Consider the following 25,868-nt stretch of genomic DNA (forward strand, 5'->3'; position numbering starts at 1 on the left):
AGGTTGCACACAGACGCTATCACCAGCAAATAAGCCATCAAGAAAAAAAGCACTAGTGCACTGCATCGAAGGAAGCTCCAACAGCTGCAAGGAGATCCTCTAGATCGTTAAGGATTTCACCTTGCCTTCAGCCACTGTCACCAACATCGCTGCCTCCCAGCAACTGTGCGACAAACTATCCAATTTCATTCACAGCAAAATTGCAAATATCTATAGCAACATTGTACACCGACCCAACCCTAGAGAATCTTTTGCTAACCTACCCACCACCAACCATGATGGCCACCTGACCAAACGTGCAGAAACAACCCAGACCCATCCATTCAGGGGTCCCAACAGACCCATGCCCCCACCAAACCTACAACCTGGGAACATCACCAATCAGAAACACCCTGACCCACATCATGAACCACTTTCCTGGATGAATGGAAACTTGCAGAAATCAACGCCCTCCTAAGGAATCCCACAGCTGACCCGAATCATCCGAGCAATTTCAGACCCATCGCCCTGCTTCCCTATGCAACCAAAGTGATTGAGAAGCCCATCAACAAGCAACTCACAACCCACCACGAATGTCACAATTTTCTAGACAACACTTGATTAGGATTTAGATAGAACCACAGTACCGAAACAGCACTCATTGGGGCCACCGATGACATTCGAATCATCCTGGACCGAGGAGAAACAATGGCCATCATCCTGCTCGAGTTTTCTGTGGCCTTCGACCTGTCTTCCATAACACCCTCATTAGAAGACTCCACGAGTTTGGCATACAATGATCTGCTCTCAAATGGATTTGTTCCTTTTTCACAGGAAGAACCAATCTTCACATCAGAGACCAAGAAATTGATACGTGAAGTCCCAAAGGGATCGTCCCTCAGCCCCACCTTTTTCAACGTATAAATGACACCGCTCGCCAACTTCACCCGATCAGAAGACATTCACCATCCTCTCCTACACGGATGACACTCAATCCATCCTCTCCCTGATGGACAAAACAACCACCACCAGAACCAACTTCACTAACTGCATGACCAGGATAGCAGACTGATGGAAAACCAACTGCCTGGAGCTCAAGTCTGACAAGACAGAACTACTGGTCTTCAGCATCAAGACCTCCCCATGGAACTCCACCTGGTGTGGGTGGCCAACACCCACAGACCACGCAAGAAATCTAAGGATCATCCTAGACGACAAGCTTAACAGGACGGCTCAAATCACGCACCTCCTGCTTCCACATCCTACACATGCTCACGAAAAAACATCAAATGGTTGCCTCAGAATACCAGACGGACTGTCACACAAGCATTTGTCACCAGCAGGCTGGACTAAGGCAACACTCTCTATGCCAAAATCTTCAAACAACTTCTACAACAGACTTCAATCATCCAGAACACCGCTGCAAGACTCATACTCTACCTCCCATGCCGCACCCACATCACACCCCACCTCAGGAAGCTTCACTAGCTCCCCATTAACAAGCAAAGCCATTTCAAACTTTTCACGCACCCATAAAAAGCCCTATACATCACAGAAACACAATACCTGAACAGTCGCATAGACTTTCACCAACCTACCAGACACCTACGCTCTGCCTCACTCTCACTCATTCCCCGCAGATGCAAAAGCAATACTGGAGGTTGCTCATTCTCCTGCATTGCACCCAAGACATGGAACGACCTCCCTCAAAACATCAGAGCCTCCTCCTCACTTCTTGAGTTCTGCAAGAAGCTGAAGACCTGGCTCTTCGTATGAGCCCCTTGGGGACCAGAAATCTACACACCTGCCCAAGCCCCTGGATACCCTCTTGGGTGATTCCTCGCAGTCTCCAGGGGCAAGGGCCGCCCCTCGGGTGGGCTATCCATCTGGGTGGGCACACACTTAGGAATACGGGCCACTCAGCTTGAAACAAATTCCCCTGATATTCAATGTGTCTTATTAACCTTACCTGATCAGTCACGAGTGGCCATTATCAATATCTACTCCAGGCCTACTATGAATGGAAAGGAATCAAGCACTATTATTGCTCTTGACCTTTTCATCCAGTCACTTAATCCCTCAATAATAGTAATAGTGGGAGGCGATTTTAATTGCCAGTTCGAACCCTTGAGTGCTCATGAACTGGACAATCAAGATGAAGTAGATTTGCTCTGGTGTATTCCGGTTCCTGCTATCACCCCAGTGAAGGCTTGGACCAAGCTGGTATTACAAATCAAATCCTTCACACTTGCAAAGTCCCTATGGGCGTGCAATGGAAGGTTTGATAATGCTAATTCTGGTCTACCCACATATAATAGGTCTAATAGTACTTCCATCATAGATTATATTTTATCGGAAGCTAAGCACTGGGATAAGCTCAAAGAATTATAGGTTGTATTAAGACAAGATAGTGACCATAATGCTTTGGTCCTGGCGCTCAAGCCAGGTGCATTTGGCTTAACCAACTCAGAGCCAAGCATAGCATTCCCTGTATTACCCCTTATTATATCTAATAATAGAAGAAGGGTTAAATGGTCAATGTGCCTGGAACCATCGACTCGTCTTGCTGAAATTTACCAGATTGCCATCCCGCTTATAAGTGAAATGGGGGGTCTTCTCTCTTTTAAGTTGGCCTCAGACATACATAGAAGGTTGACCACGAGCCTTGGGGAGATATTCTATCCAGTTTCTAGGCCCAGGCAATCTAGGCCCAGAACACATCCCTGGTATGACCACGCTTGTAAATGCGCAAAGAGAAATATGCTTGTAGCAATTAAATCTAAAGATGCATCTACTACTAGGGCATCTAAACTGCTGTACAAGAAGGAATTGACCAGGGCTAAGAGAGAGTGGGAGGAATCTAAGTGGAACGATCTGAAAAATGCACTCCTCTCTAAGGATTCTAGGACGTTTTGGGCTATTGCCACCTCAACATCGAGTGGCGAACGAGAGCTAGGGGTTCCAAATATTGCTCCTTTAGTCTGGGAGATGCATTTTAAAGAACTTTATGCAAGTCCCGAGCTAAGGTCATCTGTGTGCCTAGATCAGGATAATAGACCATCTCCTGGGACCTTTTCGACCCCAGACCGTCCCCTCGTACATAGTCAGCCTGGACCTTTGGCCTCTCGGATAGGGACTAGTTTATTGGATCCCCAGGATAGAACTGAGGGTGATTACCCAGATTCAATTACTTTCAAGGAGGTAGAATCTGTGATTGAGGGATTGCCCCCAAACAAAGCGCCCGGACTTGATAAGCTCCCGGGGGACCTTTTTCGCTCTCAACCTAAAATCTGGGCTCCTTACCTGACTGTTCTGTTCAATGCGGTTCTGCAAGGTTCTACATTGCCGGACACATGGCTTGGGGCAGAGATTGTACCGATCTTTAAGAAGGGCTGCCCATTAGTCCCATCCAATTATAGACCTATCAGTCTATTGGATACCACTCAAAAACTGTTGGGTCGAATTTTATTGAATAGACTGTTAGATTGGATAGAGGTGAATAATGTATTGACTCCCCTACAAGCTGGCTTTAGAGCTGGTATATCTACCTTGGACCAGATCTTTCAGCTCCAGGTCCTATATTGGAAAACAGCAAGAGTGGAGGGTGGCAGCCTCTACCTTGTTTTTGTGGACCTGCGGGCCGCATTTGATCTGGTCCCTAGGGAGAAACTTTGGATGGTACTGAAGGAACTTGGTCTTCCATCTTATTTACTTGACGTGTTGATTCGCCTCCATACAGGGAACTTTGCCCAGGGGAGGTGTGGGAAGAATGGGGAATTATCAGCCCGCTTCCCTGTAACCCGGGGGGTACGACAGGGTTGTGTATTGGCCCCTACATTATTCAGCCTATATGTTAATGGATTGATTGACGAAATAAATAGCATCAGAGATACTGATGCCCCACGACTGGCTTCTGGACGGGTGCCCGCTCTGATGTTCGCGGACGACACACTGTTGTTATCGCGGACATCATCGGACATCCAGCGGGTACTGGACGGGTCCACGGCCTTTTGTGCCTCGCGGGGATTGGAGATCAACTTGGGGAAAACCAAGTTTATGATCTTCAATCCCCCGAGGCACACACGCCCGAATCCTGTACTGGGAGGTGTCCCCCTGGAAAGAGTCAAGACCTTTATATACCTGGGGGTCACGCTTACCGAGAATTTTGCCTGGGGTGCCCAAGTCGCAAAATCTTCTTTGAGGCTATCTCAGATATCGGGGGGTATTGGTAAATTCCACAGAAATTCTACTTTTAAACCGGTCACTCCTGTATTAGAGATCTACAAAACCCAGGTTAGGTCTGCAGCATTGTATGCTGCAGAACTGTGGGGTCATACAAACACATCCAGCCTTCAGAAGGTAGAACAAGCCTTTATGCATGGTCTGGTTGGCCTCCCCCAGAGCACACCTCTAATACTTTTGCGTTTGGATATGGATTTGGTTCCCGTTAACGACTTGGCAGCCGCACTACCAATACTTTTATGGAGAAGGCTTTGGTCTGTTCCTGAGCTTGAATCTTTTAGAGTAGAATTTAGTGCAATCTGGGGGATGCTAAAGTGTAAAAAAATTCCTTGGATACTCCATATAAAGTCTTCCCTTTACCAAATTGGTTTGCCCCAACTCTGGGATACCCCGGATACCAGCTGTTTGAGGACTCGGAGGTCTGAGATATTGGCAGCTGTTAGATTTTAGAACTGTAATATACTAAGCTGCTCAACTTCTTTGGGTAGGCTGACCTCTGAGTTCCTGTTGATGAAAACTGAACCTAAGTTGGAGGTATTTTTGGACCTAGTACAGCCCCCATTGGCGAGAAAACTTTATACCCAGTTGAGATATGGTTGTCTCCCAATTGGGGTCTTTACATCAAGCTGGGGAAAATCGTTGGAGGGCAATTGTCCAATTTGCAAATCATGTAAAGAAGATGTTGTGCACATTTTGTTCTTTTGTCCAGCATACAGTACGATTCGAAAATGCTGGCTTTTCCCTTTGTGCAAAAGATTGGGCCTCAGACAGTGTGTACAAGCCTCCAGAGTTCTAACCTATCATACCGACCCACTTATTGTTTACGCAGTTTCCCGTTTCTTATTTGGTATGTGGCGGAGAAGGTTGAGTTTTACCAATACTAAGTAATGGCTTATGAGCTTCTACCTTTTATCAATTGATCATGATAACTCATTGTTTAATAATTTCTTTTAACAAATAATTGTCTATTTATGATCTTATCTTTGTACTTGTATATATTTTATTGCACTTTTATGGTCTTGTGACCAAAATAAAGTTATCAATGAATGAATGAAAAGCAATACTGGAGGTTGCTCACTCTCCTGCATTGCACCCAAGACATGGAACGACCTCCCTCAAAACATCAGAGCCTCCTCCTCACTTCTTGAGTTCTGCAAGAAGCTGAAGACCTGGCTCTTCATATGAGCCCCTTGGGGACCAGAAATCTACAAACCTGCCCAAGCCCCTGGATACCCTCTTGGGTTATTAGTGCACTATACAAATCAATATAACATAACACTACACCACACTGCACCTTCTTTTGAAACTTGCTTCCACTTTTCTTTCATTAGTACATATTAGCATCCATGATTACCTCCGGGGAAGAACCAGTCTGCATGCTGGATGATTGGCTCTATGATCGTCACCACATGCACAGAGGTAGCTGCTGCCATTTCTGCTAGAGTCCTGCAAAAAGTAAACTGCACATGAATACTCTGAACATGAGTCCACACTAGCATGGGTAGGTGTAGCAATCCAACCAACCCAGAAGCTCTTGCTGGAGCTTTATTTAATCCAGTCAGTTTCGTCTATCAATACGTTTAGTTAAACAAATGTGTTCTGCTAAACGAATACATACACAAAATTCATCAGAGTTAAAACAACATTATGAAATCAAACAATGCTCTACACAGCTCTAAAATGTGCATTTCTATTTAATGTTTACTGAAGCTAGCTATGATAAAACTGTTTTTTTTTTAAAGAAAATCTGTTTTAAGATTTTGCAGCGCACAGAAATAAAACACTGGACTGTCCACCAAGGTGTCAGAGCAAGAAGACTTACAATTGTGAACACACATACAATTCCCATCATTAGTTTTAATCTTTGCCTATCTACCTGGGAATAAAAACAAGGGGTTAATACCCATGCAACATTTTTAGAATTGCTGGACTTAGCAGACCAGGCAAACCCATTTACATGCAGGAATAGTTCTTCATCTTCTAAATAGTTTATAGTGAAAAAGATTGGAGCCTTCATTTTAAGGTATTCCAAATATCTTCTAACAGATTGGAAAAGCAAAACTTCTTAATGTCTGCCTCGAAGAAATAAGATTAGATTGGTCAATCTAACCATATTTAACATTAATCTCCGTTTTAAGAGAAATCATGCCAGCAGTCTTGCTTTTGTACGCTTGTCACTATCAAGAAAACGTAAGAAATGTTTGCGTCATTGCAATATAGCAGATGTTAAATACATTTATCAGAATGCACCCCCTGCCTATCTGTCTATGAAGTTAAATTTAACTCCTATCTGAATCGCTTGGAAAATACACAAGTCAATAGTTCTGTTAAATACAAAAGCCACAAAAAGAGTGCCATTGAAAAGCCACCATATTCATACCTGAATCCAACTAAAGCACCTGAAGACATCATGGTTTGAACACCCAGGTGTTTTTTCATGTGTCTTCCCCTAGCATAAATTGCTGGAGAAGGTCAAGCAAAGGTAGTTATGAAAATCAGCCCTCTCGATTAATGTCCCAGCAAACTGACATTAAAGCTTCACTTATTTTCTCCCAATAACCAAAACTGTAATTTATTTACATGTATTGTTGGGTGATTGCATACTAATCACGCAATAATCATGGCGGTCTGCTCAGAGGACAAGATACACAATCCTTCCCTTGCCCAGTCCCCATTTTCACAGAGAATTAATCAGGTCTGCCTAATTTTATGGGATGGTCTTCAAAATATACACCAAATGAGGCTGGGCAAGAAGACACAGTTAATGCTGGCCATTGTCGATTCGTATACTTCATGATAGTGAGCCGGATGGATTTATCTCCACCTGTGCCCAATTCAATTGGTAAAGTGATCAAAGAATTGCTAGTTGGCCTGGAGGCATGTTCCAAGCTACCCGTTTCGTACACAAGCATTCTCTAGCTATAAAACTGAAGGCTGTGTGGGAGTGAATGAAGCAACAGCATTAATTCCTACTGATTTCAGAATACTTCAGAGCATTGGACCACAAGGTAAAGCTGTGATCAGTGGCGGAAGGACCTTCATGAATATTGCCTTCTTCCATAGGTATTATTAACCTATGGCCCAAAATCCAGATTTCCAAGTCTGTAGAACGTTTATGAGTAAACTTTAGCAATAATGTCTGTAACACTAACCATCCTATAGTTTTCAGGGAGGCAGGTATCAAGGTTCCTACATATTGGCTTTACTGTTAGAAGGTTGCAACCTTTCACAATACACGGAATTGCCAAGTTTGTTACCCAGTGAAAAAAAAACCCTAGTAGGTTGGCCTACCAGTTCACATTAGACTTGCAACTCCTTTTTAATCACTCAAAAGGGAAGGACAAAAATATGGTTTTAAGTCATCTTGAAACTCATGATTCAAGGTTGAATCACACGTTTCACCTGAAGAAACAAACTCTTCCATAGCCAAAGGGGGACACTGTCAGAGGTTTATGACCCCCAGAGAGGTGGCGAGTGGCACTAGGGGGCCCTGAAGAATTTGCTTTTAAGTCCCACGCAAAATAGGTAAAAAACGCAAATGTTGCTATTTTAAAGAATATCGCAATCCAACAGCAGTCATTGTAGATGAAGCTTCCAATTTGTGCTGAAAAGTGCAAGTCGAGGACAACTGAGGGCTAGCAGACAGCAAGGTCAGCCACAGGGCCTGCTCGCAGAAAAAGTCCAGTAAGGAACCTCTGCTGGGGCGTGGATGATGACCCATTAAATTGGAAGTTATGTACAGCATTAGAAGAAAAAACAATCCACTGTTAAAAAGCGAGTTAGGGTTATGGCGCAAACGTGTAAACTCGCTAAAAATAGCTAGTGATGGTTATCAATGCATGCCAGAACTTGCGTTGCATTACATATTAATATCTTCACATCTGTGTGTGTGTGTGTATCTCTACCACTTCGAAATTGGTATTATGAGCTTGACGTTTGGTGAGAGTAATAGCTGGTTGAGTGAGTTGATAAATCGTAACTGGCACATTTCAGTGCTTTTACGCATTTGGACAGAACCATAACTCACTTTTAACTGTTTTTTCAGCGCTATACATGTATTTATCAATGGATGAAAAAAAAGTGTGTGTGTGTGTGTGTGTAGATATATATATATATATTTGAAACCTGATCCTGATGAACACTAGCCCTTAATCCTTGGAATCCCAATTTCAGTCACTTTAGTGAATTGCATTTGCATTAAAAATTTAATTCAAAATCTAATTTTACATTGATTTTAATTTCCAATGAAATGGCTGCAAATCGTCCTAGCATCATGAGTATTGCAAGCAAAATAACAAGTATCTAAAAGAGTACATTGTATTACAAAGAGGGCATTTAACCGGTTATGAACATCTGTGACAATACCTATAACAAAGTTATCTTGGGCATTTTGTCCAGGCTGCTCAAAGACTTTGTACAATAGCATCATTAATACGATTTAACAACAGATTCAACTTCATCTCAGCTAAAAAAATGAAACCCATCCCAAATTAACTAAGTGATGGGCCTACATGCATACAGAACCAGCTAGAGCCCATGAATACAAGTGAGTCATTTAAGGGCCGTAAGAAAGAACACATAATGCAAATCACGTAAGCTAGACTTCTGGCTCTCGAGACAAAAAAGGCTACACCAATGAATGATCGCCAGCCAATGTTCATAGAATCCTTCCCTCTGCCGCCATGTAGCCACTTACACCACCAAGACAGCATAGATGCTATCTGCCCCACCTGCCAATCCTACCAGTCCCGCATTTAATGAGCCAATGGCCTCACATGCTCCAATGTTTCCACTGGATTTTTCTGTACTTTTTTTTTTTTGCAAATAGATTTTGTTTTGCAAATAAATAACCCTTTCAAAGTTTCAGAATATTATTCAGTTTACTTTTTACAATTTAGTTCTCTATTGTTTTTGCACTTCTGAACCTTTACTGAATAGCGTCTGTTTGAAATAATATGGTACAGTACGATCCAGGAAGCACACATCCGAAGATCTGAACATTTGAGAACTACAAACATTGAAAAGTCATAATCTTTCACAAACTAGCACAGGTTTTGGAATCCCTTTACTGAGGAGAAAATGACAAATTAGAAAATGTGGAAACCTTCAACAAAATAAGGCAGTTGCAGATGATGTGCTTCTTAAATGCCCTTCACCCTGAATAGAGACACCCAAAGCTCTGTCTGTTTGGGGGGGGAAGCCATCATGCTTTAAGTCTAGAGAACAATTAGAATCCTAAGGCAAGAAATCAGTAACCAGACAGACCAGTCTGCTTCTTGACAATGGAGGAAGGGATGCTGGAGGATAGAAAATCTTTCTCAGGTAAGTCCCACACTTCATACTGGTCTTCTCAAATGGTCCTTTTTAGGGGGGAAAAATAGACTGCCAGACTGACTCTTCTGCCAGCAGTTTCATCACACCTGCACGTTATTCAGCACCATCCCATCTTCAGTCAGTAAGGCCAGAAGATTCAACTTTACCACAGAAAGGAAGAAGAGGTCTGCCAGGGTTATTCTGATTGTATGCTGCTGAATAATGCCTGAGTGCGAAAAGGATGCATGGTATTAGGAGCCCACACGCATCAGGGAAAATGCAAGCAATTCCTTTAGAAGAATGGATGGTACCTACGGAGGCCGCTTTTCAATCTGGGCTTGCAAGTAATAACTGCAAAAGTGAGTTGGTACTGAAGACAATCAGGTACCATCAGTTGAAAGGGGATATCAGAAGCTTTCCCTTTCCACTTTCCACCACCCCTTCTCATGACCCTAAAGATATCCTACTGTGGGTACCTCTGCTAGCTCCTTTAAGTTAGCTGTTAATGGCCAATCCAGCCTTTAATGTGTTTACCATTTCTGTGGTGTCTACTGGTTGGTCTGCTAGTCAACTTTGACCTTTGCCCAATGAGGAGCGAATTCACAATCTATTTCCAATGTTTGATCTTTCTCATACAGACAATTCTTATTGCTTAATGGAGAGGCCACCTTCAGTTTGTGTGCAAAGAAGAAACCATCTATGGCCAGTGACCAATCATGTTCCAGCTTTCCAGTTCCTATCATTTTAAACCTGCTAGCTGTGTGAGGCCTGACTCGTGCGATCATATAGATCTTACTGATGTCAATGGAGAGATAGTGTTATTTAAGAGAAGTGTTCAGTGCATTGTGTTCAAAAGAAGAGACCACGCTCTGAGGGATCAGGTCTCTGCGCTGCTACATCTCCAAACTACGAACCAATGTGAGCTCTTTTAGACCAGGCCAGCTCTGTGCCACTATGAAGATAGGCCGTGGGTCCCTATAGACGTATGCAGCCAAATTATCTTAGATAAGTATGGCTGGAGAGTGCCGGGAAGTATGGGTTATATTGAAGACTCTGTACCCATTGATCAATGTATAGTTTCTTTGATTCCATCAATAGGTTTTTTTTTTTTTTTTTTTTTTTTTAAAAGAGTAGCACAGTATTGAAGTTGGTAAATAAATCAAAATAGCTGCCCTAATGGTAGGTACGTGTTCTTGATTGTAATCTCGTCATTTCTGTTGCATATCATCTCTACCAGAGTATCTATACCAACATTGTTATAGGTTTGTCCTATGGTCTTACAAAAAAATACATTTCTGTTGCAGCCATGGCACTCCTTAGATATATACAGGTTACCTGAACTGTTTAGTAAAGTTGTTGTCCTCTAGCCAGGGGCGAGATCATAAAAAAGGGTAATGATCTTGATAAAATCTTTGGCTCTAAGAGCCTCTGGCTCAAAAGCTTACTCTTATCAGACTGTAGGATCCACAGGATACTCAGAAAAGTGTGGAAGAGCTTTCCGGCCATCGCTGCTTGTACATAGCCAAGCACAGCTATTGCTTCTCAGACTAGAACACCTATAATGGACAGTGGAGGCAATAATAGTCCCAATGGCTAGTAAGTACATATTTACATTGAGGCAGGGAGGCCAAGAAAAGGCTTTTTTATACAGAGGTATAGACGACTGACTTTTATTCAGATGTTTGCTTATTTTTCTCACACCGAATGAACATGTAGCTACATCTGCAGCGATATGATAAAAGATGTAAAGGACATCAAAAAGCCCATTAATGACGCTGACAACTGAGAAAGTCAGGCTGAGAAAGGCAGTCTCTGCCATCAAGCTGGCAGTAGTCGGGAAATAACGCAAATATTCCTTTCTCTAGGTAAACTAAGAAAGAAATGGCCAACACGGTAGGGATGGGTCTAGACACAGCAGGAAATGGATGAGTCTATAGCGCTCCACAAAGCTGCCTTCATTTATTCTTTTAAATGTTCTTGTCTTCATACAAACCGAGGCAAACAACAGCCGAGAAATCGCAACAGCAAGTGGTTCTGCTCCTATTTGTACTCTGTGCAAGGCACTGGTTTGTCTTGTGGCCTCCTGATGTGTTGACATGATAGAAGATGGCAAACTCTAGGCCTTATAAAGACTGGGTCCTGGATGCAGCACATTAAACGCGGCATTCCCTTGCCTTCTCTAGTGACCGCTAGGACCTTCAAATCTCTGCAGATGGACAATTCACAAAAGGCCTCCCATCCTCTTGGTGTGGAGACAGATCTGATGGCTTACTACCACCATCAGGTGATGAAGGCTGGTAGGTTCATGTGTGGCAAGCGAAAAGTGACTGAACAGCCTGCTTGTCACTCCCGTTGCTCCCTCAGAGTGGGGTGGAGCTCGCTGCTGCTCGGTGCCATGAAAGGCCACTGTATTCAACAGTCAAGGCTACAAGTCCACTTAGGGAAAGAGTGCAATTAATGATGGTCACTATGAAGGCTGCAAGGTCTACATGTAACCTCAAGTGATTTTTTTGAGCTGGGCACATACCAATGCCTACTGCACATGTATCCTATATAAAACGGAGGGTGTGGCCGAAGAGGAGGGTAGAATGGTTGGCATCAGCTATGATATACAGTCAGTGCCCTACCTTGACCTCGTTCTTTTGGCATTCGCCTGAACTGGAGGAAAGGGGGTGACTGCTTTCAATCAAATTACCTGATTAGTCATCCTCCAACATAAACCTACTGCTGGAACTGCTGCCAAACGATAGGCTACAAGCATATGTAGATAACATTGGAGCTGCGCATAACAAAGGGGTGGCAAGACTAGACAAAACATACAGGAAAGTGATCAGAAAAAGAGGAAGCATCTCCAGGATGAAAGGGCTGCGTTGTCAGGGCCCATATAGATTTTACTATAGGTAAATCACTCCCCGTTCCCCACAAAAACAAAATCAAAACCACGAAAAGACTCACATACAGGAACACTATCATTAATGAGGAGTCCGCACTAATCAGAATATAGCCTTCTGCCGAGGAATAGACTGGCTGTTTAAGGCCCTGAACCACAGTCATAGGCCTGAAACACAGGTGTGGGCCTATAACGACAATGAGGGCCTTTCACAACCTCTGTAACCTAAGGCACAAGAGCTACAGGCTATTAAAACATGCCCACCCACTTAGAAAGAATGTTCTAAATCCGTGCTTCCCAAACTTTTTAGAACCACGACTCACCTAGCTTTAATTAAGAAAGACTCCTGTGGTAGCGCACACTCATTTACAGATAGAACATTTCCCATTGAAATGGCCACTAACTTTGCACAGAACTACTTCTTTACTGATAAAAATGATAATGAGTGGAAATCTGGTTTCAGTCCATTTTTATAATTTGGGCATCAACAAGTAAAGTGTCTTGATTTATTTTGATCCTATTAAAATCTTAGTTTCCGGCACACTTCAGAATTACAAAAGTGTGCTTCATTTTTGCTTTCCTAACTGCTGAATATGTAGGATTTACAGGTATTCATACTTAGTTGTGTTTTGCAAAAAATGACAACCTATGGCCTTTAATTTCACACTTCCTGTCCCCGGCCGAGATCGTCACATAATTCGATTTACTTTTCTGACTACAAAGAGGAGTTCAAAAACAGCAACCCCATGCTAAAAAAACCTAAGCAGCAAGTTGTCAGAGACAGTCTGACATTTGACCTCCGTCTTTGAATGCACAGCAAATGTGACAAGATAAATACAGAATTTAAAGGCATCTTTATTTATTGCAAGGACTTTCCTGACTCACTAAAAATTGGCTCGCGACCCACAGTCTTGGAAGTGCTGTTCTAAAATTAAAACAGGTGAAACACAAGGACACACACTGTACTGTCAGAGCAGAAGGCCCCTTTGAATCCTTATTGGCTCTGAGCCACTCCATTGTCTTCAACTAAGCTCTCACCATTTCAGTGTTATAACAGTAAGTGAGATTATCCCAGACAGATTATAATTTATACAACATTCCCTCAAGTTTATGAAAAAGTGTGTTTTCAAGTACCCAAGCACTGTTAGAAACATGACTTACTATGATGACAATTCCACCATCGGTGATGCATTGCCAATTTTTTTAAAGAATAAGGTGGCGATGGTGCTAAGAAATTACTCATGCTTGCAATTCTTTATTGTAATTAAGAGTCTGCTTTATTAGATTGTTTTCTGAGCCTCATTCCTCCAACTTGGTTTTAAATGTTAGTGCGCAAGCTGTCTGGAAAGAGATACATTTCTAGTTTGAAAAGACTAAGCATTTTAAGATTCAAAATGGAAAGTTAATGCTGGTGTATTTCAAGTATATCAGTATGCGCTGATGGACACTCACCCTTCATGTTTCGCCCAGAGAAGATTGGGGCCCAGCACGATTGCAATGTTGCTGGGTGTCATCTTATTAATATCACTATGCTGCGTAAGCTTTGCCAGGAATTTGATCAAATACCTAAACAGATAAAACAGAAATAGAATACATGGAATTTGTATACAAATAACCTTTTTATAGCCTTGACTACCACATGAATTTGAGCCATTGATCGTACTGAAACAGGAGGCTTAAGTAAAGGAAAGATCTAAAGAATAGACACAGCATGCAGATATCTGAATTGACTGGTTCCTGGCATTGGGTGAAGGGTCATCAGTGGTAAATATTGAGCATATATAATCGTTTGTGAGTTAACAAACTCAATGTCACTAGTTGCAACAAGTCAGCAAATTTTTACAAAAATCAAACATACAACGCTTATTTTAGTGTGTTTTATCATATGGCCCCCACATCATAGCCGTAAATTTGCATAATCCTTATCTTGGTGGTCGCCATAAAGGGCTCAGCGTAGAAGTACAGTCTTTAGTATGTCTTAACAGGCACGCTGTACATTTTTCTCCACGTCTAAATGCCGTTAATGCTAAGCAGACTTCAGACAGTTCCATGTTTACGTCGATGCGCATATTTGCATTTTTGCACATTAATTCTAACTATGAAATTGAGGATGATTAGTATCCAGCACCTACCAGTACATAGCTTATATTTCTCTTGGATTTTCTTTTTATATTGAAAATGTAAATAGGAATGTTTTTCAAATTGATGATTTTAAGGCAAAATTGTAATGGTTTTAACTAACTATACACAATAAAGTGTTTTGTTTGTCAAAGTTTGTGGTGCAAATGGGCGTCCTGGACAGGATTTTGTGTAAGCTGAGGGTCCAGGATCATGTGGTTTAGCAAATGGTGTAAATGGAAAAGACCTACAGGGAAACCTTTTGGGAGGAGTGGCAGTGGATGCGGCAGTAGAGGAAACATGGAAGCTGAAGGACCTCAGTCGAGAATGCTGCAGTACGATGGCTGGTTGCAGATGGTCGTCAGACAGTCAGCATTTGTAAGTGGGAATTAAGAGGACCTCTGTGAACAATGCCTGGAAGCTGCAAGTTCATGGACTTTAATACTAGCCTTTGATCATTTAATAAAATTAAAGTTAGTTTTCCTGGTTATTGAGCAGTTTCCCAATGTTTGGCTGGGATTTTATTTCCTTAAATCTTACCTTAATGCTATAGCATTTAGGAAGCTTGAGCAAAACTTGAAAATGCAGGTATGATCTTGAATACCTGCTCTTCTAAGGGATACTTGATCATTTTATTTTCAGGTCGTGGCTAACACTGTTGTTCATGTACCTCTACTGATCCAGTGTGCTTAGCATCAAATTAAAAGGAAATCAGATGTACTGCTCTTCTAATGAAAACGCGTAGCATGACCTTAATGTTTCTCAAATGACCACAGGAGAGCTCCATGCCCAGAGTATTACTCAAGAATCACTAGCTAGTTGGCTCTGGACCCAAACTTTATAGTTTGGTTCCAGAAGGTATAGGGAGAATAGCTGGTAGCTGAATATGTGAGCAAGATAAAGGAGTATTGTCATTCAGTGGTGAAATGTTCACCCTAGAACTCAAACAGATGACTTGGATGAACCTATGGAAGAGCGGTCAAACCCAGAATAATAACTTTATAGGGTGCAGAGTAAGAGGCCCAAGAGTAATTGCATACTGCTTCCTGTTATAAAGCAGCAACGCTATAGGGCAAAGGAGTTCCTCCCTTTGCACCGTTTTGTTTTTTAGTAATAACAGAGATAAGCATCCACGTAATTTTTAGGTCTCGCCTGACCCAGCGCATGCGCTTGTCTGGCGAGACTTATTGAGAGGGCTCCAAAAAGTGCTACCAGGCCAGCCTAGAGCTACAGTGCATGTGCGCGGGCGCGCGCCGCGCTTTCTTTCGCGGCCGCACGGCTGCTTTGATGTTTGATCATGATCGCGACCACTTTCGCGGCCGCTCTGCATAGCCACTAGGTCTCGCTTTTGGGACCTTATAAGTATTTAGTTATGCAACTGTTGCATGGCTGAACACTTATAAGGTCCCAAAGGAGAGACCTATTGGCTATGCCAATGCTTGTTTTTAATGTGATCACTTCCTCTGTGGGGTTTCTTCAAGCGTGTGCAATGTGCTAATGGAGTGCAACAGTGTGTAATAATAGGTCATTGCATCAAAGAAAGAGCGAAAATTAAGGAATCTTGAGAATCCAGAAAAGGTTCCTAAACCTCCTGACTGAGATAGCCTTTTAAAAAACAAAGAAAATAGCTATACTTTAGTGGAAAAGCAGAGCTACAGGAAGAATGGAAAAAAAGCAAAGGTAATGCTGTTGAAATATTTTTATGTGCTTTAGCGCACATGTGGCTCCACAGGCTCCTCACTAACATTCAGGTCCATACATCGGTGAATGGGTACTTTTTACACAAAGACTCACTCCTCTCTCTTTGACATACCTGAAATTATCCAGGTTGGGCTTTGGCATTTTGTTGCAGATCACCCATAAACCTTGAAGCTTTTTGTCCTGGTCTGGAATACTGTGGGAGACAAAAGTGGAGACATTAAAACCAGCATGAGATATACGACAGGAGAAGGAGGAGAAGTGTCACTGGCAATTTGCTCACATGGCTATGTCACTCCATAATTTCAAGGTCAGTAGCACAAATAGTAAATAACAGTAGGTGGCAGAAACCACCACCATCACTCCAAAACTGAACAATTACCTTTCACACAGGCATGCTTCTAATATTTCCCAACAGCAAAAAACATCAGGATCACCAAAAAAACATTGCCAAAGCTAGGAGGTCTCAGAGGCAAGAACTATTGGCTTTGCCATTTCTTGTTTATAGCTGAGGCGGAGTACAGGTTATCTTTCACCCTATGCAGTCAAAGATGCTCGTTATGGATTGATATTGTTTGTTACTATAGCTTGCCGTAGCGGGCTATACCGGCCACTAAAGGCCCGCTCCAGCGTTCAGCGAGGGCCTTTAACTAGGGAGCGGGACTTTTAAGGCCGGTATAGCCCAGCTATGGAGGGCTATAAGGCTATCAGAGGCGGCTCCTCCATTAGGGTGGAGGAGCGTCGCCTCACTGCTTTCTCGCAGTGCGAGAAGCAGAAACATAAAATGGTATTTTAAATACAGAACGGTATGCCTGGTCGGGGGCGGGCGGGCGGGGAGGAGTGGCTTGCCCAGTGCTGTGGGCCCTGACTGTTTGGTTGGCCCTCTGGGGCCGACCAAATCAGTCTTGCGCACTCTGCTTTTTATCTATGTAGGCTGCATGCAGCCTACATAGATAAAATGGCCTCCCTACAGGTGCCCGGCTGGGCGCTGTCCGCACCAATCACAACACTGCCATTGCTGCATAGTGAGTGGTCTAGGGGAGGGGTGGGAGGATGACTGCTTCCTGACGCGGGACCGGCCAGGAGCAGAGGCGGCGTGGGACCAGGGAAGTTAAGTTTTATTGTTTATTTTTAAATCCCCCCCCCATGCAAACACCCGCGCGACACCCCCATCTCCACCCCCCCACCCACGAGTCATGCAAGCCGCGACTGAGGGCTATTAGAACATTCTGCCACTAGAGGGCAGAATGTTCTAACAAATAAAACAAAGGCTTCTCGGAGCCCAAGGGGGTATAAATCCCCTCAGGCTCCGAGAGGCCTTTGTAAAACAACATTGGAATGTTGTTTTGCGGCCTTTTACAGGCCCATAGAAGTTCGGAGCACTCCATTGTATTCAATGGAGTGCTCCACATTCCAATGTTCTAATATGTGATATATCTACAGCAAAATCACCTTAGGAACCCGTAAACTTGTCATCTATGGTGAATGGCGAGTGAAACCGAAAACAAAGATTGGTTTGGCAAGGTGTCTGGAGCAAGGGTCAACATTAGAAAGTGAAGAACTTGAGAGCCGATCTACAGCCTGGCAACATTTGCACTGCTTACAGAGTCATGAGTACGGGGCAACTGGGTGGCAAGGATAAAAATACGCTCAAGGCTATGGAATAACACTACGAGATGCCAACTTGGAGAGTTTTCATATTTTAGGTGGTACCTGTATAGTCTGGAGCAGGAATTTTGTGCTCAGGGTGAATGCATTGCATATTAAAGATGAGCTACCACAGTTTCAAGCACAGCTTTGATGAGGGAGAATGTACCTTCTGAAGCACGAAACATAGACAAAACTACATACTGAAAGACTCAAGTCGTCAGTATGACCTGCTACATTTTCATCTCAGCCCTTGCACAGCTCTTAAGAGTTGATCCTTGAACCTGCCATACCTTAAGAAACTTCAAGACTAGTCTCTGAAAAATTGAGCTTTTACATGCAGAGACATTAAGCTTTTACAGCATAAAATGTGTGCAAGGTATATGCTGACCTTCCAGGGTGTGTAGTAAGAGTAGGACCTGTTGAATTTTGAGCCAGTGTACAGGAATCAAGCCTGGCGGATGAAACGGTCTGCCACGCCTGAACAAAGCTTCCATCCCTGAAAAATGTAGCTGTAGCATGCCAAGTGACTGCAGTTTCCAAGGACTTCACAATGAGACCATGGCTTGCCTAGTCTGAGCACAACCCCTCAATATATAGACCTTGCAGAGCTGCAAGCAGTGTGCTGCTTCCAACATCAGGGTCCCAGTATTGCTTTAAATGATTAGAACATAACCAACACGAGGGTAATATTATGCCGCTTAAAATCGCTAGTTTGCGCCCATGTTGCACTAGTCAGGAATCAAATCTTACTTTCCAGCCTGGATCCATTCCTCATACAAATTAAAGGTCATTAATGGCTCTGGTAGTTCACGCAAGTAGGATTTGAGAGCACCTGCAAAACAGATATTGGACAATATTAGAGCAATATTGATTTGGACACATCTGCTTCCCCGCCCACTAAATTGACTGAGAAGTCTATTTCCTTACTGTGGCCTTCCTTTAGAGGACGACCCAAACACGACGGCGTTCAACAGTGAAGGTGACAGACTATTTCTTTAGTTTACATTTATATATCGTTAAGCCCTGCTCAGCAGTTGAAGACAAGAGGTAAGCGAAGGCAAGTGAGCAAGCATACGTTTTGTATCTATGTATCAAACACACAGGAAGATTCCCCCCCACCTCTCTTAGTGCCACTCTGGGCACAGAGGTAGGTAGTACAGAATGAAAGATACTCGGTTATCAGAAATGGGACCCGCAGTAGGGACTCTCAGGGCACAGATTAGGGGCACCCAGGACACAGAATAAAGAACACTAGGGTGGCTCTTCAACTAACTCCCAAAAGATGATGCTGCCATCTGTGACTCTGGATGGAAGCAAAGATTTGAAGAACAGTCACCACGGTCATAAACTGCCCTTTACACAAAGCAGAATTTAAACTAAGAGAGGAGAGGGGATTTTTCAGAGGCAAGTTTTAAACATCTGCAAGCCCATTAAATCCACATTTAGAATCAGTAAGCACTAGGCACATTAACAAAGGATTACTTTTGGTGGGCCATGTATACCTGCTACAGCATGAGGGTCTGAATAAAACTCCTGCAACTGTGATGTGGAGCAGTCCAGGGCCGCCTTCAGCTTCTTCAGTTTAGACGCTCCAGCTGCTATCCTGAACAAACCCTGTGGATAGAAACGCTTTAAATGTATGTATAGAACAAACAGCATGAACAGCCTAAGGCAGAGCAGAGTGACCTGATCACCATTCAGTGCACTGCAGGGCTGCATTTTACTCGAGCTGAAAACATCTTTGCATGGACGTGGGCACAGGCATTACAAAGAGTGACCACTGGGGAGGTGCATAGACTCTTTAAACTTGCAGCTCTGTCCTTTCGGCTTTTAGATTATTTTACCAAACGTCTAGTTACAATGATGAAAAAGTCAGTCATCTCGTCACTAGCTCTGATTTCCAGTGCCATTATTTTTTTGAATGATGGAGATATTTCTCTAGATACTTTTTTAAAATTATTCCTTTCTCGCCATTGCATCTCGGAGGCTAAATTGTTCCCATATAATACTTAAGGATTAACATATCGCGGCACACACCACAAAAACTCAGGACCACCAACACCATCTACTCCATGTTACAAGCAAGAACTGTATAATAGCAAAACTGAATATAATGTGCCTAACATTGACCACTTACAGTGTAAGACCTCGCCTGACCAGAACATAGACACATGCCACACTGGCATTTCCTGCAGCTCCCTCCAACTCCAACTACCCCTTTTCACGTAACACAGTACGGCCATGACCTTATGATTAAAAAAAGCTGAATTTCCACACCTCAATGTTTGGTGGCTGTGGCAATGTTCAATATATCACCATCCCTCTAGCACCATCTTGTGATTTAAAACCAAAGAGGCACATTCTGCAACATTTTTCCAAATTTGTTGTGCTATGTGTCAAGTTACCATCATATAGACACAATACCAACATTACTACTGATCCTATGTAGAAATCCGTTCAAGGAGGATGGGAGGGTTGGTAAGGAATCTACAACTAGATAGGCTCTCAACCAGATAAGATGTTACCAAAGATAAGTAACTTGCTCATCTGATTGAGACTTCTAGTCACAAATTCCTTACCTTCGTATAGATAACCAAGCAATACCTCGCCTGAGATGGGTCTGCGAATTGATTATACCAAAAGGTCCTACAGTAAAGAATGGGCGAAGTGCTCATCACGATGAACCTAACTGTCCATGCAATAGTGCTTGGTGAACGTGTGTAAAGACACTCATGTTGCTGCCTGACAGATGTCCAGGACAGAAACTCCGCGAGCTAACATGGTGGACGCAGCCTTGGCTCTGGTGGGATGAGCACGCACCATAGTGAGCTGGTCAATTTCTGCACAGCCTTTCCTTTGTTTGCCCCAACATATCCAATGAACAGTTGATCGTCCACCCAAAACTCTAGTACGATTGATATAGAACAATAATTCTCTTTTTGGGTCACAAACAGTGGAATCTCTCTGTTATGCAGCCTGGGTGGAGAACATGCAAAGTGTGCATGCCGCTTTGGCCGGCTCGACACGCTAAAGCATCATGCGCACTTAGAGTGCACTCACCACTCCTCCCCCTGCAGTGCTCTGGTGTCACAGAGCCCATCTCCGCCCCAAATGAGCCTCTGCAGTAGGAAAAATAAAAAGATCATAATCGCGGAGTTATTATTTTATTTTTTCTCTTTCAACTGCTCGGAGAGCAGTGGGACGATGCTCCTGCTCCTTAGCAAAGGACCTGCCACTGCTGGGGAGAACCTTGATTTAATCTGGTTGCCACTGCTGAGAATACACAATGTCAGCAGTTCTGCATGCTAGAGTTTCCAACGCGGCTCACACTCCTACCCAGAGTTCAAGAAGATCAAGAACAACTGGCCCATGTCATTCTTGTGGCTCGGGATTGGACATGGGAGAATTTGAGTTTGGAACTCAACCAGCACTTGAAACTTACCTGCTACAAAACAGACATCCTCCTGTCCTGGGCCAGGAAATTGCTACTAGGCGATGGTTGTATTACCAGGAAAAAAGAAAACATGTAATACTGAAAAGGTACTATTGCTAAATATTGCGAAGGTGACTTCAGTTGTGTTGGAAAAACAAAGTGTGCGCCATCCCTAGAGTGCACATGTTGAAACCCAAAGTACAAATACATTTGGACATTGAGTGGTGAGGGTTGGTCATGGAAGTTCCATAAATGTACTCTGGATCAGAACAGATTTCCATGTAGGCAAGTATGAAAACAAAATCCTCTGAGTGGGACATAAAATCTACTAAACAAAACTGGCCATAGCAACAGAAGCAAACACAAGACTATGATGGACGGAGCGCTGCAACTTTTCAGATACTCACCCCCAGTCACAGATCTGGGTTGAATCCATCATCGTTCTGTAGCTCATTTGCCACCCCGGTTCAGACTCAGCCATATGCAAAATCAGTCTTGACCCTGTGCCTCATGGGAACAGTCCAGCACGAACAGCCAAGCCATGTCTTCCCTGGACCGGAAACAAGCCTTCTGGGACCGGTTTGAGGCCAACAGTCCATATCAGCCAGGCTAGCTTGAATCCAGTGGCAATGTGAGCAAGGGACCCACGTCTGGGCATACCCTGAAACTTTGGGCGAAGAAAGTGAGCTAAAGAAGGATGATGGATTCAACCCAGATCTGTGACTGGGGGTGAGTATTTGAAAAGTTTCAGCACTCTGTCCATCATCTCCTTGTGTTTGCTTTGTTTGCCCAGCAAACGTTTCATTTGTGGAAATCGGAATGGACATATTCCTCATGCAAGAAAGATGAGAAGATAATCTTTGGGTTTGTGGTGTGGCTAGCAGGGTCTGTATGCACTTCAATTCACTCAGTGGAGATGTTTGGAGAGATCGACCTAGTCCATCTCACTCTAATATCCATATATTTAGGATTCCTCCATCCAAGCCATTTGCTCTACAAAAGTCGCAAATGTCTAATAACTCCACTTAACAGACAACCAGTTGTCTGAAATGAAGATTTTTTATGGGCACATGAAACCTAATTTGAACTTCACATATGCAAAGGATATAAGCAATGCTATGTAAAGTGATTTATGCATGACCAAATATTGATTGCAGAGGTCAAAACTAGCAATATAATGCACTGAAATCCCCAAAACGTGATAAACGGCAAGTCGAAATCCTGAGCTGTGTAAGGTTCAGATCACAAATAAAGATACTAAACTGACCAGAGTGCTGTTAGGGTATGTAGTCCTGTGGCACTAATCCAACAATTACCTTTGGTCTACAGTGCATTGGCAGATCCAGTGCCATGGTGTGAACCAGGGAACTGGATATTAAACAGTAAGAATAAAAAAGAAAACAATGAGAATAGACAAAGGACTGAGCTCTCGTGCAGAAGCCTGCTCACCCACAGTCAGTTTTAAAAGTAAAATGAATTGCAAGATTTGTGAGGCTGAAATAAAAAATAAAAAAAACAACAACAAATGTACCGTGAACGCCCACCCATGCAAACTAAACAGTTACAAGTTTTAGTAAAATCCTCCTTAGATCAGGAGGAGAATCACCGAAATATACAAAAGAAGATGAAAGATGCAAGCTTAAAAGACTGATTGGATACATGATTCAGAAGATCGAGCAAAATAGAGAATCCAACAATCAGTCAGTTAACCTTAATAATAAAAAGTTAACCTTAATACTAAAAGGTTATTATCAAAATAACTGAGGAGCTGGCTCCCATATAGCTGGCACTTAGACACTATCTAGGAGGTGCCTACGGCTTGTTTTGATCCATTACCACGGTTTGCTCCACCGTTCGAACGTGCTAACGAAATTATAACAAGCACCTATACACCTTATAAGTGTTTAGCCATGCAGCACATTATCACCCATCGGGCAGATTTCCGTAATAGAACTGGCTTTTATGTAAAGTGCTTTGGTACCTTAATTCGCGCTACATGTGCTTAGTGTAGTGACGTAAGGGCAGTGGCATGGTGTGGAATGTTGTGGTGAGTTGTGATATGATGTAAATGTAAATGTATAGGTATTTATATAGCGCCGATGACCACTATGGGTATCTCAGCGCTGTACTCATACCGCTGAAGGAACCCTTCCTGGCTTTCCATGTGAAGTGTCCACTCCTGGGCACCCCCATGGTGAGGCCAGGCATCCCAGCGCTGTTGGGGCCGTTGTGGAGTGTAAGCAAGCTATTACCCAGAGTTGCAGCGTGGGACCCAAGATTAGAATAGGCACGGAGGCGAGAATATCCGGTCCGCGGAATTTATAGCCCGAGACCCTGCCGCGACGGGAATCGAACCCTGGACCCGGACCAGTGCTCTGCATCGAGGTCTGCCGCTCTAACCATTGAGCCACAATTCTCCACATGTGTGTTGGTGGGATGTATGTGTTTTGCTGTTGTGTATGTTGATGGTATATGTAAGTTTACATCCCCTAAAAAACAATCGTAATGATATTAATTAGGTGTGTAGTGTGATGGGGTTAGTGTCTTTTGTATTGTTTTTAAAATTAAATACATTGTTTTGTTAGTTGTGTGTTATTTTTCTATATTTACTGCTCAATAAAATATGAACCTATGGACGGGCTGGAACATTGTTTATGGTATTTCCACCGAAAACAAAGTGAATGCTCCTTGTTGTACTTACTGTACTGGAAAAGCTTGTAAATGAAAGCCAAAGTAAATATCTATCTAGCAGTGAAACTTATATGTGTTTGCTCATTACCTTGCAACCCTTCGTTTAGCTTGCAAATCCAGTAAGTGAGGAGGGGGGCGGGAGTAAAGACAGCAGGGACAATGGGAGGGGGGCGGGAGTAAAGAGATCACGGACAACGGGTGGGCGGGCGGGAGTAAAGAGATCACGGACAACGGGTGGGCGGGCGGGAGTAAAGAGATCACGGACAACGGGTGGGCAGGTGGGAGTAAAGAGATCACAGACAACGGGTGGCAGTAAAGAGATCATGGACAACGGGTGGGCGGGAGTAAAGAGATCACAGACAACAGGTGGGCAGGTGGGAGTAAAGAGGGCACGGACAACAGTTGGGCAGGTGGGAGTAAAGAGGACACTGACAACGGGTGGGTGGGCGGGAGTAAAGAGGACACTGACAACGGGTGGGCGGGAGTAAAGAGGACACGGACAACGGGTGGGTGGGCGGCAGTAAAGAGGACACGGACAACGGGTCGGGCGGGAGTAAAGAGGACACAGACAACGGGTGGGGCGGGCGGGAGTAAAGAGGACACGGACAACGAGCGGGCGGGAGTAAAGAGGGCACGGACAACGGGTGGGCGGGCGAGAGCAAAGAGGGCACGGACAACGGGTGGGTGGGCGAGAGCAAAGAGGGCACGGACAACGGGTGAGTGGGCGAGAGTAAAGAGGGCACGGACAACGTCGTATGGAAAACAAGCGGAAGAGAAGGCACGCTTGCTCCTCTGGGAAAGGTGTCGTTGCAGCAGGCCTAGGCAAACACACCGCTCATCCACCAAGGCCTGGAAGACATTGGGGCCGAGGTCACAAGGGAAGGAGTCAGAAAAAGCACAGAGCTGCCACTGCTCCAGCAACAGAAGGAAACAACGGACATGCACTGGCAGCCATGGGCGTGTAACGGAGGCCCTAAATACACAACTCTGCCCACCCTAAGACCCCAGCCCATCATCGCCCAGTGCCCACCTTCCCAGTGTGGCCCTGCTGATGGGGGCGAGGAGAGTGAGTGCACGGTGTTGAATTCTGTGAATCTCAAAGGCAGGCTGTGTTTAAATCGATCCATCCAGCTCACAGGTGCCAGTAGATCAAAGCGCCCACCAGGCGCTAGAAAACTCGTGCACCTCTAAAGTCAGTAGAGAAACTGACATCCACGTGACGTGGTGGCGCATGCGGGGCAACCAGCCGGTGAGAAACAAATCAGTGGTGTGGGATCGATGTACTCCCCTCTGCACTGACCTCAGCAGCTGTAAACTGTAGATGGGGTCCCCCCTTTGCCATCTTCTCCCCCACTGCTGACGCACAAGAGCCCGGCACGGACAACGGGTGGGGGGTGGGAGTAAAGACGGCACAGACAACTGGTGGGGTGGGGGGCAGTAGAAATGACGGCACGGACAATGTAAAGAAGGCACGGACAACGGGTGGGTGGGCAGGTGTAAAGAAGGCACGGACAACAGTTGGGTGGGCGGAAGTAAAGACGGCACGGACAACGGTTGGGCGGGAGTAAAGAAGTCACGGACAACTGGTGGGGGGCAGGAGTAAAGACAACATGGACAACAGGTGAGGGGTGTATGTAAAGACAAAACTGACAATGTCGTATGGAAAACAAGCGGAAGAGAAAGCACGCTTGTGTGATGGGTTGCAAGGAATGCAGCTGCAGCGTCCCACGAGTGGTGCACGCGCGGTCGTGTGAAATCTGACACATAACAGATGGCACACTGTGGGCAGCTGCTCGTAACCGCAAGCCGTAGGCCATGGATGTATACATTTCCTGGGAAAGGTGGGACATGCAC

General features: G+C 44.0%; 1 protein-coding gene across 6 annotated transcripts in view; it reads right to left on the reverse strand.

The window, feature by feature from the left end:
- Positions 1-25,868, reverse strand: part of ARHGAP17 (Rho GTPase activating protein 17) — a 325,425-nt gene that overhangs the window by 58,611 nt on the left and 240,946 nt on the right. For all 6 annotated transcript variants that reach the window (XM_085629452.1, XM_085629454.1, XM_085629449.1 and 3 more), the window contains exons 11-15: positions 19,393-19,504; positions 18,641-18,722; positions 16,356-16,436; positions 13,877-13,990; positions 5,576-5,667 (exon numbers count right to left, since the gene is read on the reverse strand). In XM_085629452.1, coding sequence (XP_085485578.1) covers positions 5,576-5,667; positions 13,877-13,990; positions 16,356-16,436; positions 18,641-18,722; positions 19,393-19,504 — 481 coding nt within the window. The remainder of the gene's footprint in view (positions 1-5,575; positions 5,668-13,876; positions 13,991-16,355; positions 16,437-18,640; positions 18,723-19,392; positions 19,505-25,868) is intronic.

The sequence above is a fragment of the Triturus cristatus genome, chromosome 10, assembly GCF_964204655.1.
Source record: "Triturus cristatus chromosome 10, aTriCri1.1, whole genome shotgun sequence".
Classification (NCBI taxonomy): Eukaryota; Metazoa; Chordata; class Amphibia; order Caudata; family Salamandridae; genus Triturus; species Triturus cristatus.